At 30.5% G+C, this 16,288-nt stretch overlaps 1 protein-coding gene across 1 annotated transcript; it reads left to right on the top strand.

Annotated features, from left to right (window-relative positions):
* Nucleotides 1-1,471: 1,471 nt before the first annotated feature.
* LOC139524766 (uncharacterized protein YfbL-like) lies at nucleotides 1,472-16,037 on the top strand. The gene is made up of 8 exons (XM_071319830.1): nucleotides 1,472-1,586; nucleotides 5,548-5,741; nucleotides 7,101-7,209; nucleotides 8,940-9,071; nucleotides 9,501-9,703; nucleotides 10,238-10,532; nucleotides 14,065-14,214; nucleotides 14,941-16,037. Exons 1-8 carry the CDS (start codon nucleotides 1,538-1,540, stop codon nucleotides 15,090-15,092), a joined length of 1,284 nt encoding a protein of 427 aa, XP_071175931.1. The 5' UTR covers nucleotides 1,472-1,537; the 3' UTR covers nucleotides 15,093-16,037.
* The last annotated feature ends 251 nt before the right edge of the window (nucleotides 16,038-16,288 follow it).

Raw genomic sequence — 16,288 nt, forward strand, 5'->3', positions numbered from 1 at the left:
AAGAATCATGTTCATCCCATATCATTTTGGTCTTTTCAAATTTCTTAGATATGTATTTTTACAATCATTTATAATAAAAAAGTTGAAATAGTATGCATTTTGTTCTTAAAACTGAGAAAAATTACAAAAATACAAAATTGACAGCATGGTAAATTTTACACAAAAAAGCGTCAAAATATGATAAAACTTTCTTATATTAACACCTACCTATAGTTTTTTGTAAGTAAAATTTATTCAGATTGGTCCACTTCATCTTTATAGTAAGTATGAAAAAAAGTTTAATTGTGGAACTGTGATATTTTTCACGATAATAGCAAAAAAATAAGTAAATATTGATGAAAAATGGGAAAATCATCAAAATTGGGCATTTTCCGGCCGCAGCAAAAAAATTAGTGCACCTCCATATGATTTTTTCTTCACCAATTATTTTGTTACAGTCTTATAAACCCAAAAATCAGGTTAAGAAAAAAAAGTTTAATTCTTGAAATGTTTGGCTCCTCAGAGGTGTACATCCTAAAAGGTTTGAAAACATTGGAACGGTTTGAATGCAAGGATTTAGTTTGAGATTATTCGATTAAGAGAACAACAAAAAATGACAACACAAGCAACCAACGGCAACAATTGGGCTACAGGCTATATTAAGGGCAGTAATATTAGCGCTCAATCATTTGCTAAACCTGCAACAATGATGTAACAGCCCTTAAAATAATTTAATAACTATAGATGTTTGATTCGTTGTAATAGATATATAATATGAATGTATTTTTATGTATTTCTGACTAACATTCTCTTTAGCGTAATGAAGACATATACATTCAAATTTACTTCGTCTGAGCCCAGTTTTTGTGAGAGGTTAAGCTAGCTTTAAAACAAGGTGAAATTCACCATTTCCTACATAAGAAAATATCTGTTTCAAGTCAGGAATATGACAGTTGTTATATTGTCCTCAATGCTCTTTAACTTCTTACTTTATTTGGCCTTTTTAGCATTTTTGGATTCGAGCGTCACTGATGAGTCTTTTTTAGACGAAACGCGAGTCTGGCGTAAATACAAAATTTAATCCTTGTATTAATGAAGAGTTTATTTACATTTAATAGATTTGTTTGAGCTGTTGATTTTTGATAAAGGACTTTCTGTTTCTGAATTCCGATTGGAGTTGGTATTTTTGTAATTTTTTTGTTAGATCTGCAAACTTTAAGAAAGTAATGTCCTTCCCTCTTGTACCAGGATTTGTAACTGGAAGCTCTGTGAAATAGTGTCAAATCCGTCTGCACTAAACAACTCGACCATCTAGGTTTTATAAAAAAAAAAACATAATTCTCGTTAGTCAAATTACATAGATATTTTTATTTAACCAATAATTGTGACCTATACCCGCAAATTAATCATTACTAAACATATCACATTAAACTGTTAGAAAGATTCAATTGATTAAAGTACAATTCAACAAAAAAGTGATATCATTTTGCTGGCCTATTTCCGGAAAATCTCGTACCTTTCGATGCATTTAAATCACCGAAGGATATGCTAAAAAAAAATGGCGTCTTTATATCTTATTTATTATGTGCTTAATTCATTGTTCAGTTGTGAGTATTCTTATTATATGTATATCATATAACTTTCATGTATACCGGTATATACAGTATTATAGTTCGGTTGTCTTATAATTATAAAGTCAAGACTAATCACAGGACCAAAACAAAACAACTATTTCTTTATCTTTATTATTCTAATTTTCAAGTGGAAAATAAGATGAATATATATTCGTTAATTTTTTTTGTACATGTATGTGCAAATGTTTTACAATTACACAATACTATGATCAGATTGTTCATTAATGATTAATGCAGTTTTGTATTTCCAATTAGAACGCTAAGCAGTACAAACATATATGACAAGAACAGATTGTCGAGAAGGCAATACTAGTAAATGAAATTCCATACATTTCAGCAAACACAATTACTGGATGTATAAATAACTATACATATAATTTCATTCTTTAATGTTTGATGAAGTAACGCCACGTAGAAATAACCAATCTTTTTTTATATATATATATACCAATTGATAACAAATAGAAAACAGACACTAGTTTGTTTTACCTGCGGGTATTTAACATTCCTATACAATCCATAAACCCCAAATTGACTGTATATTTGATAAAAGGTCTATTTAAAATTTCTATATAATTGTATTTCTATATTCTACGACGTGTATCTGAACAGAAAGATATTTAAATAACTTTCCAACCTCGTACTTTATCTATATTTAGTAAGATATTTAAAGAACTTTCCAGCTTCGTACTTAATCTTATCTCATAAACCTTGTTTGATTCGAACGTCAATGCTGCGTTCAAAATTTTAATCCTGGTATCATTATGATAAGTTTATCTATTGGATATGCATGATATGGCTATCGTCTTATATTTTGTATCATATATTATCCATATTTATAAGTTTGGATTCAAATGAAAACTAACTTATGTATAGAAGATCCGTAGGTTCTATTTTGATGTTGTTTTATTTTCAGTACTTTATGTTTGCCACTCTGTTGAATCAGAACTCATCGTGTTGCTCACTACAAGTAAAAATAACCAAAATAATAAGTCGTATTCGGCAGGACAATAAAAAATCAACCACCATAACAAAAATATATCTTTTGGTTTCTTTCCCAGAAATAGATTTCCTCACCTTGTATTTAACATTATTTTTCAGAATGTTTTAACCCTCGAAGCTTTCAACTTCGTACTTTGTTTTGACTTTTAAAGTTATTTAAGGTAGATCATAAGTAAATGTTTTTTGAGACAGAATTTTCTGATAATTTGCCAAAATGAAGATTTTACTATGCTTTTTTTCAAAAATATAATAAAAAGTATGGGTCACCGTGCTATTTTTCAAGCTATGAGTCGTTGAAAATTGCCTAAATTTGGTTAGTTTGTTCATGAAAAAACACATAGGAGTACATAAAAAAAATTCTATGAGATAGAATTTTGAAATAAATTGTAAGAAGATAGGTTTCATAATATGTTTTAAGAAAATAAAAAGAAAACATGGTGTCACCGAACTTGTTTTCTTGACACAAGTAAAAATTTAAAAAAATCCCTATTAGCCCAGTATAAATTTTGTACTAAAAAGGGTTATCTCCTCTTAAAAGGGCTTATTTGAAGAAAAAAAATATTTAGAATAATACAATAAATTAACAAGTTTTCTTTATATAAATAAACAGTCTAATCATTGAATTGAAAATCTGTTTCCAAATTTGCTGATTTTGGCAGATAAGTAGACTGATTTTGTACTGAGATTGTACAATCTAAGATGGCGGTATACCATGAATCTACCTTAATTGAGCGTCAAATCTATGTCCTTTGACGACGTAACGCGTATTTGGCGTACAATATTTCAATTAGAGTACCTAAGGGTTTTACTGTAAAAATTCACTGTACTGCAAAACTCTCGAAACTTCAAATACTAGTATTGAATCATGATTTTATCCTTCTTGGCTGCCGTATAAGCCACCTATTTGAACAACTGATTGTAAGTCCCATATTTAGAACATTTGCGACAAGTTCAAAAACGTATCAGCAATGTTTTACTTGAGATAGTGTAATTTAAAACAAAGTGTTTGATGATATGAAAGACACTTATTAAACATTTAAGATAATTATTGAATAAAACCATAAATGTTGAAATAAGTTAAAAATTTCAGTGTAGAAAATGTTAATTTAGTTTGTGTTCGTAGACTCTCCCTTTCGTGGTTTTTATCATTCTGTTTACAGGTTTAAAGAAAACAAAACTTTTGCTACATGTTTTGGTCAACATTTACCCAAGAAATATAAGAATTGAGTACTCATACATGCTTACAATCCGTAATAATATTTAGTTCATTGCACTTAAATATCAAGTTAACCAAAATGAAACCAATATTTGAAAGGAGACTTGTAAAATTTCTGTGAATAGTAAATAAGTGGATAAATCATGCATTGCATATTTTAAATTTTACATAACTGTTTTTATTCTGTATTATTTGTAGAGTTCATAAATGCATTAGAACTGCCTTATCTTACTATAAAACATTCATTAAAAAAAATGTTTAGTCGAAGTTAGCTTTAACCTTCTATACTTAGTACAAATTCGTTGCAATACATTATAATTCCATTTTTTTTTTCAGAATATTGACTCTTCCTTTCGAGATTTGGATAATTCTGTTTAAGGTGGTACCTTACGCTTTGAATACAATTAATTCAGTTCGTTTATTTTTTATAAGATTTTGACAAAATATTTACTTTGACCCTTTCACAAAAATATAAAAATTTCCTAAAACTTGAACCAGACACATTATCTGAAAACAAATGGTTGGATATATAGCAGTTTGACAAACACTTATTTTGATCATTAAGAAGCTTCACATTTTTTCATATTACAACGTGATAAAAAAGTTCAGCTGATTTTAAAGAGTTATCTCCCTGTTGTGTTATTTACCAAATTCTTTCTTAATTTTGGGAACTCGTTTTAGAAAATCTAATGTGACGTCACTTTGTACTTTTAGCGTTGAATTGGCTTTGGCTAACACGGCTGTGTTTTTTTGTAATGTATCCGTTTTTATTCTGTAGCTAGTCACCACTTCATTTTAATCTTCAACTTTGTACTTGTTTTGGCTTTCAAACTTTTTTCATCTGAGTGTCGCTGGTTAGTCTTGTGTGGACGTGTCGCGCGTCTGGAGTATTAAATTTTTAACCTGGTACCTTTTGTTGGCTATTATTCGTTTGTTTCTCTGTCCTTTATTTTCTCCAATTTATTTGTATTGTAGTCCTGTCATGTAATGCTGTCATTTTAATGTTATAATTAGCATTGCCATTAAAGCGGGACGATTGGCATGCCACAAAACCAGGTATAACCCACCATTTGTTTTCTTTTTAAAATGCCCTGTACCAAGTCAGGAAAAAAGCCATTTTTATATTATAGTTCGTTTCTGTGTGTGTTACATTTTAATATTGTGTTTCTATTGTGTCGTAGTTCTTTTATATTTGATACGTTTTCCTGAGTTTTAGTTTGTAACCTGGATTTGTTGGTTATTTTTTCTCTATCGATTTATGAATTTCGAACAGCGGTATACTATTGTTGCCTTTATTTACCACCTTATGTTTAAAAAAAACCAATCTTGTTAAACATTCAAATTTTTGGTCAACATTTACCCAAGAAATATAAGAACTGAGTACTCCATACATACTTACTTTCATTGCACTTATTTTGAGTCTTTCAGTGCAACTACTGATTCATTTCTTGGATTTAAGGGGCTTCAATTACTTTAAAAAAAAGTCTCTTTCAATACTAATTCAACCAATGTGAAACCATTGTTTAACAGAAGACTTGTCAAATGTCTGTGAATAGTAACAAATGGATAAATCATGCGTTGCTTTTTTTTTAAATTCCACATGTTTGTATTTATTCTACATTATTTGTCGAGTGAATACACGCATTAGTCGAAGTGAGTTTTATCCTTCTATACTTCTGCATTTCATTGTAATACATTAGTTTTCCATTTTATCAGGTTATTGTGTAGATTCAGCTAACACACAGTATATGAAAGCTTCGATAAAGAATTATTTTTCTGATACCCGACACCACGATCCAAAATTCAGAGCGTATAAGTATGCTGCAAAAGAATATATTTACAACGAATTTCTCAAGTTTGGACTAAGAACTGAATACCATACATTTCAGGAGACATCTGTTTCTCCTGCAGTAAGTTTATATATGTAAATATCTGTTTTGGTATATAACAAATTGATAAATTATATGTGCTGTGTTCAAGCGGACATGAAACAAAAAATGAAACTCTCATTAACAAACACTGTAAGTTGTAATGTAAATTAGCCCATTATGTATAACTCTTGTGCTGAGTTATCTATAACGATGCTATTGTCGTTCCTAGTCAAGAAATTTCCCTGAAAAGGTAAAATGTCTTAAATCGAATGATTCTACAATCTTTCGACAATATTCAGACAAATATATTTATTCAAAATCATTTCCAAAAATATATAGGCACTATTCGCTCACGAGCATAACTTATTTCAAAACTTAAATGTTTTGGGCTTGTCCAGGATATAAATAGGATCTATCATTATTTCGAGCTAGCCTTACTGGTACTGTTACTAACATTTTAAGCAAAAAATAAAAACATTTATCTCTTCAGCGGAACTGAGTTTGTAGTTTGATTTTTTTGTACATTTGAATACGAAACGATATAAATTGTGTAAAAGGCTCTTATATTCAAATACTTTATAACATATTGTTTGTTAGGAACATACTTTTGCCTTGCAACAATCAACCTACGAATCGTAGGACGAATTGTCAAAACTGATTTTTGAATGTGCAGAGAGCTCTCTCTCTACAAGAAGCATCGGATTTGATGTCATCATTCCACTTGGACGTGGGGGCGTAACCATATGTCACGCGCAGTCAAACGAACGACTCTCTTTATCATTGATTGTATATATCAAAAAATCATTTCGACCAGTTAAGATTAAAACCACGGCATCAGAACAATGAAACGTGCAACATGGTAAAGAAGGAATCATACAAAATCATGAACCGGTTCAAGATTTTAAATCAAAGTTTAGTAAAAAAAACACAGAGAACTATTTCTCGATTAAACTTTTCTATCATGTATATGTGTTGCCAACTTAATCGTCAACGGCGCCTGAAATAAATTTATGAACAAAACATTTAACAAAAAAAAAAGACTCCAATCGGCGTCAATTGAAACCTAGTTTTTGTTTAATCGCTTTTCAACATTAACTTGACCTCCTAGACTGTCTCAAACTTTTAATATTAATCTTCGGTTAACCTTTGAAGGCTGATCAGATACAAATATTGCGGTACAGAAATCAATATTATAGTTGTTGCTTATAGTTTACATTTTCAACATCCAGCGAGTAGAAATAAATTAACCTGAGCACGAGATCATAATTTGATTAAAAAAAAAAGCAAAATGAAATTTAAGATATGAATATAAAGCTTAGAAGAATTTTATCGAACAAGGTAAGCAATGCAATTGGAAATTTGAAATTAAGTTTAATCATTGCAGCTGTTCTATTTCAGGATTATTTCCAAAATGTTATTGGTATACTAAGGGGTACAAACTTTGGAACAGTAAACGACCGGATCATAGGACTAGGAGCACACTATGACACGTTTAATACCACCAAAGGTAACTCGAAAGAAACATCAGATTTTTTTGAATAGATACGTTGATTTCATCTCGATATCATTATAAAAATAAGTAGATGTGGTATGATTGCAAGCTGTTAATGTATTCTTGATTTGATTTAGGGCTCAAGTCTAGAAGTATTGACAGCCAGTACATGCTTCTGTCATTTGTCATATTTGTCGAAAGATTTATCTTGAAAAATAGAATTCTGACAATACAAACAACCATTGAATTCAAGGTACTCTACAAAATCAGATATTAATCTCCACTATTTTTCTAATGAAACAAATTAAAAAAAATTGTAGTTAGATATAGTCAGGTTGTTGTTGAGACAAATAATTCCCTTATATAAGGTTGTATAAAAGTAATTTCGATCGTCCGATGCCTGTACCAAGTCAGGAACATGATATTTGTTATCCTTTTGTTTCATCTGATTGAGCTTTTGATTTTGCCATTTCATTAGAGACTTTCTTTTTTTTAATTTTCCTCGGAGTTCAGTATTTTTGTGATTCAACTTTTTCCATTCTCTTATTTAAAATCGTGCATCGCAACGAAGAAAGTCCCTGTGCTCGTCTTTCAGTCAATAAAAATGTTAGTAAAATGTGTTCTTGCGCTGAATTAAGATTTTTTTCTATTTTAAGCAAAATTTTTAATTGTTGTAATTAATAGATGAAAAAGGAGAAATTTTTGTTTTAACGGGAATCTTATTAAAAGGGCACTAATTAGGGCTTTTGAACACTTCACCAGTTTTTAAGGGGGTCTTGTACATATATATAATGATGTATGTAATGGGTTGACCATTAAGTTTAACAAACGATTGGGCTCAAGCAGAACAACTATCAGAGATGATACTTTAAGCAAGAGTCATTCTAACAAATGGTAAAAAGCTGAAAATTCTAATCAAAATAAATTTTACAATGTGTTGAATTAATGTTATAATGTATGAATGTCAAATGTAGATAATAGCCCAGTCCTTAGAACGCGAAAATTTAGCTGGAATTATAAAGGTGAAATTTTCAGTATATCACGCATAAAGGCATCAAATACAATGTAATAAATTTCACTCATTCTGTGGTTAACCACGAATTGTTTCCAAGATGACGTTTTCTTAAATGTTCTCAAGTTCGGGGATGACCTTGCAATTCAGTTCGAGATACGTGTTAGAAAGGGACAATGTAACGATGATACGTTATTTTTAAAAAGTTGTTACAAGGTCTTATAAGGTTTAAAGATGAATAATCCTCCTAGGCCAGGAACACAAAAACAGATTAATAATATAATCAAACGAACTATATAAATTGAGGAACGGGTATCAGAATAATGTATATTTGGACAGGATATTTGATTTTCTTATAGTTTTAACAAAATTACAAATTGATGAATTCATTTGATCATATTGAAATTTCTCTTAAATAGTTGAATGTTTGACTGTCAAACTGTGATTACAGTTAACAAGCTAGCGTCTTTGTATTTTGCAAAACAATTCTTCATTAACTCAAGATGTCTATGAACAAAGAATATTGAATCTTTACAATATTTAAAGGATGAGTTTGCAAATTGCCTAATCTGAACTCTAAGTAGGTGCATTGCATTTTTGTCATTGTAATAAAAAGGGAATAAAAAAAGTAAATCTACAACGTTTCTATAAACTAATTTTTTTCAATATTAACTTCTGTAAATTTTATAAATTTTAAAATACATTTTTAATGAAAAACTGGTTTTTTTTTCAGGAGTTGACGATAATGGAGCAGGAGTTGCAGCCATGTTGGAAGTTGTAAGACAGCTAGGTTACATGAACAAGAATGGCATCATAAGGAAAAACACCATTGTATTTGCAGGATTTGACCTTGAAGAATATGGATGTAAGATTTTGTTTAATACTTTCCTATGTGTGACTACAAAAACTTTTATCGGGGTCATACAGAAACACGGTTAACCAAAGTGAATATTGGTGTTGTGTAAATTGTTCAAAATGATCTACTAAATGTCGATTAAAATAAAGACAGGTCGTTTTTTAAACTGTTTCTAGTATGACCATCATGTAGTTTATGACCAGTATATACAAATACATAATGATGTTGAAGCAATGTTGTTTTCATTTGCATCTTTGAATTACTCTGTCAGTACCTTAACAGAATAATTCAGTCGTTTAATTTCGATGCTCTACGATACCTCTATCGGCGATGGTCTGAATGATTCATATTATGGCTTACCTAAGTTAGTATACAAAGTCCAAGACATGAATTAAGGAAGTTTTCAGCAATTTCCTTTTTTTTTCTTTTGCTTTTTAGCATGCCAGTCGTGTAGTCTTCGAGATTTCGCTGCTTGGGCTGGAAGTCGTAATTTTGTAAAATCATGGCTCCCGGCATGGCTATCCATAAATTATGATAAAGGCTTGCCACCAGTAATGCACGGAGTTATAATCATGGACACTATGATGGAATATAATACTTCAAGTAAATCTCAGAAAATTCCAGAAGGATACGAGTCTGCAGTAAGATATTATCTTATTATTTTCCCCGATTAAGTATGTTCGGGAAATTTAAAACAGCAAAATTTCTCTCAGTGAAAATATTTAGGAACAAAAGACAAAATATTGTTATGTGGGCACTTTTTGGGGGATAAAATGAAATCTTACAATCTGCTAAAAATGAAAACAACATGTTATACATTGTATGCGTCCGACACGCTTTTCCGGACCGACCTTCATCGGGAACGCTTACAGCCAAATATATGAAAGCCAAGAATGTATAGTGATGGAAATCGTTGAGGAACTATACACCAAAGAGGAGATCTTTAAACACAAACTTGTAATTCATTTTGACTAATCACCAGTTTGAAATCGTTTCTAACATCTAACATAGAACACATTTAAACTTAATAGCTAATTCTGTGATTATATGTGAAATGCATTTTTATATCACGATAGCGAAATGTTATGTACTAGCTCGCATCTTGTGAAATTTGATGTTCATTTTAAACATAGACTATAACTGTGGACTGTACATTTATGTCATGTTATTTTCAGTTTCAAGCATTATTTACTGATGCCTATAATAGTATTGCATCCGACAACTTTAGAGGAGACTTCTTGAATATGATTTATCGTAAAACAACTAACGACTCCTATCTAGCTGAAGCTTTTCATTCGGCATGGACAGAGTCAGGACGACCAGAATATCAAATTGAGTCCTTTCCTCTTCCTTTCGTGAGTGTTGATGGAGTAGACCAGAGTCAATTGGAAGTCTTAAGTAACTTTTTACGCAGTGATCACGCCAATTTCTGGGAAAATGGATTCCCTGCTATCTGGTTAACCGATTCAGGTGAGCTAAGTATTTGAGTAGCTAGATATTATTCATGAAAACACGGTTTGCGGTTGCTATATTTCATAACACATTACCAATGACAAAATAACATTTGTTTTATAAAAAGAAATTCAAATATCATCTTTAAAAGAAAATTATGATTGAACACAATCAGTATTCAGTTCCTTGATTATCAATATTGATAGCATATTTTTATGTTATATTTCAAAATATTCAATTTAAACTTATATGCATATATTTTCGATTGTGTATTAAAAATCAGTCTTTGGAAGAAGCGAATCGATAAAAACTTTTCTTATATCACATAGCGATATTGTCTAATATCAATTGTAAATATGCAGACATTCCATGCGGAAAATGTTGTTTTCGGCAACGAAATATTAAGAAAATCAAATATAAACAACAATTATGTCTAAATATACATTCAGAAGTTAGTTAAAAGCAAAAGTTTATGTGCGTGTAAAATTCAAAGTGCTGTGTTTTCTTATGTACACAAATAAACAGATGCTATAAATTCTAATATCAATGCCACACTTTTAAAATATCATAGCTGTGTTTTTGTTATATTAATATTAGTATTTATATTAGACTGTTGTACCCATATTTTGACAATTTTTTCTAATATGTCTGTTTTGTTCACGCATCGTTGTAAATATAATGGAACTTGATGAGACTGTCATACAAATGAGAGGTTTAGCGCTACAATACCAGGTTCAATCCACCATTTTCAAAATTTGAAAATGCCAATACCAAGTCAGAAATATGACAGTTGTTGTCCATTCGTTTGGTGTGTTTTATCATTTGATTTTGTTATTTGATGAGGGACTTTCCGTTTTGGATTTTCCTCGGAGTTTAGTATTTTTGTAAATACTTCTTAGTAGTATTGTATGTTTATGAGCAGTTTTTAGGCCATTGCTTAAATTCAAATTGTTTTTGGTAACATCTTTCAAATTTCTTAATTGGTTTTGGAAGCAAGTCTAATCAAAAATGGGATTTATAAACAATGTCGTAATAAAATAGCTAAGTATCAAAATAATTGTCCACATACATAACATCTATCAGTTTTTTTAATGAACGCATCGAAACAATATATATAAAGGCAACAGTAGTATACCGCTGTCCGGAACTCATAAATCGATAGAAAAAAACAAATCCGGGTTACAAACTAAAACTGAGGGATAGTCCCCCAACGCACGCATGGAATGCTTACTTTATTGGTAACAATGGAACTAACTTGTGCCAGGGATAAATCATAATGTCCTCGTTCAGATTCACTCGACAAAATCTTACCTGTACTTTTTTATCTCGCTTTGATACAAATTACACCGTTGGTTTTCCTATTTGAATAGTTGAACACTAATAAGTGTGTGGGTCCTATATAGCGTTGTGTTCGGTGTGAGTCATGGCTCCGTGTTTAAGGCTGTACTTTTATATATAATGGTTTACTTTAACCAAATTACTACTTTGGTGGAAAGTTGTCTCATTCGAACTCATACACCATCTTATTATATCTATAAATCTTTAAAATTTCCCCTTAAATAACTGCTTTCCAGTGCTCCCAAACCGTCATTTGTATGCTGAATCTTTATGTTAAGTAGTGATTTGGTCCACAAATTGTATTACGTCTGAAGCTGTCAAACTGAATTTTATAATTTTGATCCACTAGCAGTACACTTTACTGCAATTTGTTTGGTATTTGTCCCACTACTAAAACACTACACTGTAAAAAATCTTTTTGAGATAGAGCAGGTGCGATTTTTTAAATTTGAATATATTTGTCTAAAAGAAATGCAACTTTTAAGAAATAACTGTGCATGTTTTCGGGCCAAAGGAAGAAGTTTATTGGCAAGGCTTCTGAAAATTGAAGTCCTGAAGTACTGAACACCGGATGACCGCAAGTTCTTGTGGAGGGTCATAAGCACTTGTCTCAGCAAATAACCATATATTACCTGAAAGTGAGAATAATGTACCGAGATATATTTTTACTGAGACAACTCGAGCGTAAATGGTGAATAAATGACATATAAAGGCATAAATGCATCTTCTGTTTGACAAGATTTTTCATTTTCGTGGTATCTGAAGTTTTTTAATTTATATTCTGAGGCTGCTCAATTGGTATCTTCAAAGTTCGGGACATCAGCATTTGTACATTTTTATTTGTTTGGAATATTTATTTTACCATTTGAATATTATGAATATTCATTGTCATGTGTAATTGGGAACCGTATTGGATTGGATTGTTTGAATGAATGTTTTTTTCCGTTTAAGTAATGATATTTGTTGGTCAATTTCGAATTTCCCATTTGATTAGACTATAGCAGTGTGACCTATAATAGAATCTAATAGGTCGGTAGACTCGGTAGACTATTTACAGAATAGAATGAGTCAGTAAAACCATATGATCGAAACAGTGGACTAAGCAGGTTGTTAACACTGTCATCTATTAATATGGTCAAACAACATTTTCGAAATGATTAGTTCATGAAAGCGTTAATTTTGTTACAGGTACTGCATTTTAGTGATATTAGGCCTCAAACCGGTCAGGAACTAAGTTTGTGAATTGTGTTTGCGGTTTTCTTGACTTGCATTGTGACGCGTTATCGTATTTATTTTATATGAGAAAACTGTAGCAGTTATATTAGGAAAATATCGCATTCATACATTTTTGATATTAAAAACACATCGCTACTATATAAGACAAATATCGCGTTGATATAATAACATATAGCAGTATCTTTGACTTACTGGTGATTTTGGCTTATCAAACAATTAAATTCATCTCATTTGCATTCTTCTGGATTTGCTACATGATATTTATTGAATGTGTAAATCTACAAATGATAAATTGTGAATTTATGTTTCATTTAATCAACAATTTTATTTTCTCGTATGAATACACCTTGCTTGTAATTATGTTACACAATTCATGGAAATTAAACAGCATACGTATGTCGTGTTAAATGTCACCCTATTTTAAGAAAAGAGTCATTGCTTTATATCGAGTAATCTTCCTATCTTCATACAAATGTTAACATTCGTCTGAAATTTCCCACAATGCAACTCGTTAATATGAGAAAAAATCGCAAGTTGAAATAAGAAACGTTTTTATCAATTCGCTTCTTCCATAGACTGAAAATACTGAACTCAGTGGAAAATCCAATCGGAAAGTCCATAATCACATAGCAAAATCAAATAACAAAATATCATTTAATAAAAAAAACTTATTTATTCCATAATACAGAGAATAAATTTAAAAGACTAAAGATTATTGTGTAATACTTTTCTATTTAAAATACGCGTTTGTTAGACATTCAGCTGTTTAGTTTTGTTATGTGATTATCAAAATGATTTCAAGTCCACAGAATACGTCATTCTCAACAAAATATTTATGTCACGTGATTCAGTTATTCAATTGTAACTGAAAATTGGAATATTTTTTAAAGATCATGTGTAGTACATAGTTGAACTTAAAATTGAACCGAGCGTGTTTATAGATACAACACGTATGATGAACTTTGAACTTTTTTAGCCGATTTTCGTGGTGACATGATACAGTGCTACCACGCTGAATGTGATAATCTGGAAGTGATGCTGACAGATGAAAACATTAATTTCCTTGGTAAAACTGCAGATGCACTTGTAAAAACGATCCATAAACTGTCAGAACCTTCTGGGTCTGGTATGTATATTTAGCATAACAGCGTACCTGATGAAGGTTAGCTTAGTATATCCAAGAAGCACATGGCGGGCGCACGACGATTATATGTGATTTACAACTACGTAGTCTATACCTTTAATTGTGGAATATCTATTCCTGTGCAGTCACTGCTGTGTATTTGCATCCTTCAAATGATACATTTTGACTTTAAATTATAGTACGAGTCCTGCATTGTACAAATTCGTCAAGCCTTTCAACATTTTCAATTATGCGTCAGTTGTATATTTTAGTCCTGACATATCACTTGTGAAATCACAGTGTTGTCATAAAATAAGCTTGTCAAAATTAACATTTTAGAATTAAAAATAGCAATTTTACGCTAAATTTAGGCAAAATTAGACATGAGCTTACGCCTAACCGAAAACGAGGTTATTCGCATTAGTATCTTTGCATTTAATCTACAAAAATTCGAAAGAACAATTTTTCATAACATAAGTCTCCTACAGGTCAATTAACACTGGACATTTTACACTTAACAGGAAAAGTTGACCTAAACTGGGTTTTGTTGTTTGGTTTTTATTTTTGTTTGTCATATAGGTTTTCAAGGTCTAATACAGCCAATGATCTCATTTTTTATTTTATTTTGAGCATTCCTGGTGAAGTTAAATCATGATAAGAGTTTCGCACGCACAAAATTAATGCTGCTCACATATCAAAATACTCCATTTTTGTAATTCTAATTTATAGGTACAAATGAAGACACCAATTCAGCAGCTTTGACTACAGGAGGCATTATTGGAATCATTATAGCGGTAATCGTTTTACAGCTACCCTTCATTGTGGCATATATACTATGGAGGAGAAATAGATCAGTTCCATATCAGCAGAATGTAGATTAAAATCCCACAAACGGAAAAGGATAGCATATTGCACGTCAAATTATTTCCTTCTTATCGAAAATAAAAATAAAAAAATATTCATTTAAGGAGGTATGGGAGTCTAAATTAAAAAGATTTGATTCGTTCATATTTTGCCAACACGTAGTTTGTATTTTGATATGTTCAAACATATAATAAAAATGATAGGTTACCAAGTATTTTCTGAAAGTTCAGGTTGTGACTATTAAAAAGACAAATTTTGTATGGATTATACAGGAAAAAACATCATTTTTCGTTAAGAAGTTAAACTAAACGATAGAATTGTAAAATAAAATAGGAGATCATAACTTTGAGAAAATGTCAACTTTCGTTTTTTGTCCAGCTAAAATATAAAATAGCAAAATTTCATGTAGATACCTTAAGAAGCACTATTTCAGAGTTACCTTTCCTTAAAATGCCAATTTAAAATTCAGGCAAAAAGTAATCTTCGCATGTGAAAATATTAATACCTTTAAGTTAAAATCTTGTAAATTAGTTTTTTTGAATGAAAATTCACATTAGTTATTTGCATTTTTGTAAATCAAATTTTGCTAATTTGTTTGAAGATCTAGACCTTAGGTTTTCTGTTATTTACAATCCCAAATGGCGAAAGACACCCATACTACCTTAATAATATAAAACTGTTAAATAAGTTTTATCATTTATTTAAGGCTAATGAGACCGTTTTTATATCTAATGTTCTTTTTATTTTTCATATTATAAATAATTTCTGTTCAGAAAACAGAAAGGAGAAATGAAAGTTTACATTTTTCTTAGTTATTTTTCCATTTATAAATTGGATGTTAAATGTCAACAGTATCAATCGTAATGACAAAGTTAATTCTTCGAGGTGAATTAAACTATATGATCTTCTCTTTTCAGTATATTTGTTTTCTGAAAGTTACCAATAAAGGAATTTGAACTTGATTGTATAATTTTGTTTTATTAAAAAACGAGATTGACATATACTTATGGATGAAAAAATGAATAGAAAAACGGAAATTAAGGGTATAAAAAAGGGTTATTCGTGAAGATTTCTAAACGGTAAAAATCATTACCATATTTGTTGATGGCAGCTTAAGGTAGATCATAAGTAAATATTTTTTGGGACAGAATTTTCTTATACTTAGCCAAAATGAAGATTTTACTATGCTCTTTTCAAAAATATGATAAAAAGT

The sequence above is a fragment of the Mytilus edulis genome, chromosome 5, assembly GCF_963676685.1.
Source record: "Mytilus edulis chromosome 5, xbMytEdul2.2, whole genome shotgun sequence".
Classification (NCBI taxonomy): domain Eukaryota; kingdom Metazoa; phylum Mollusca; class Bivalvia; order Mytilida; family Mytilidae; genus Mytilus; species Mytilus edulis.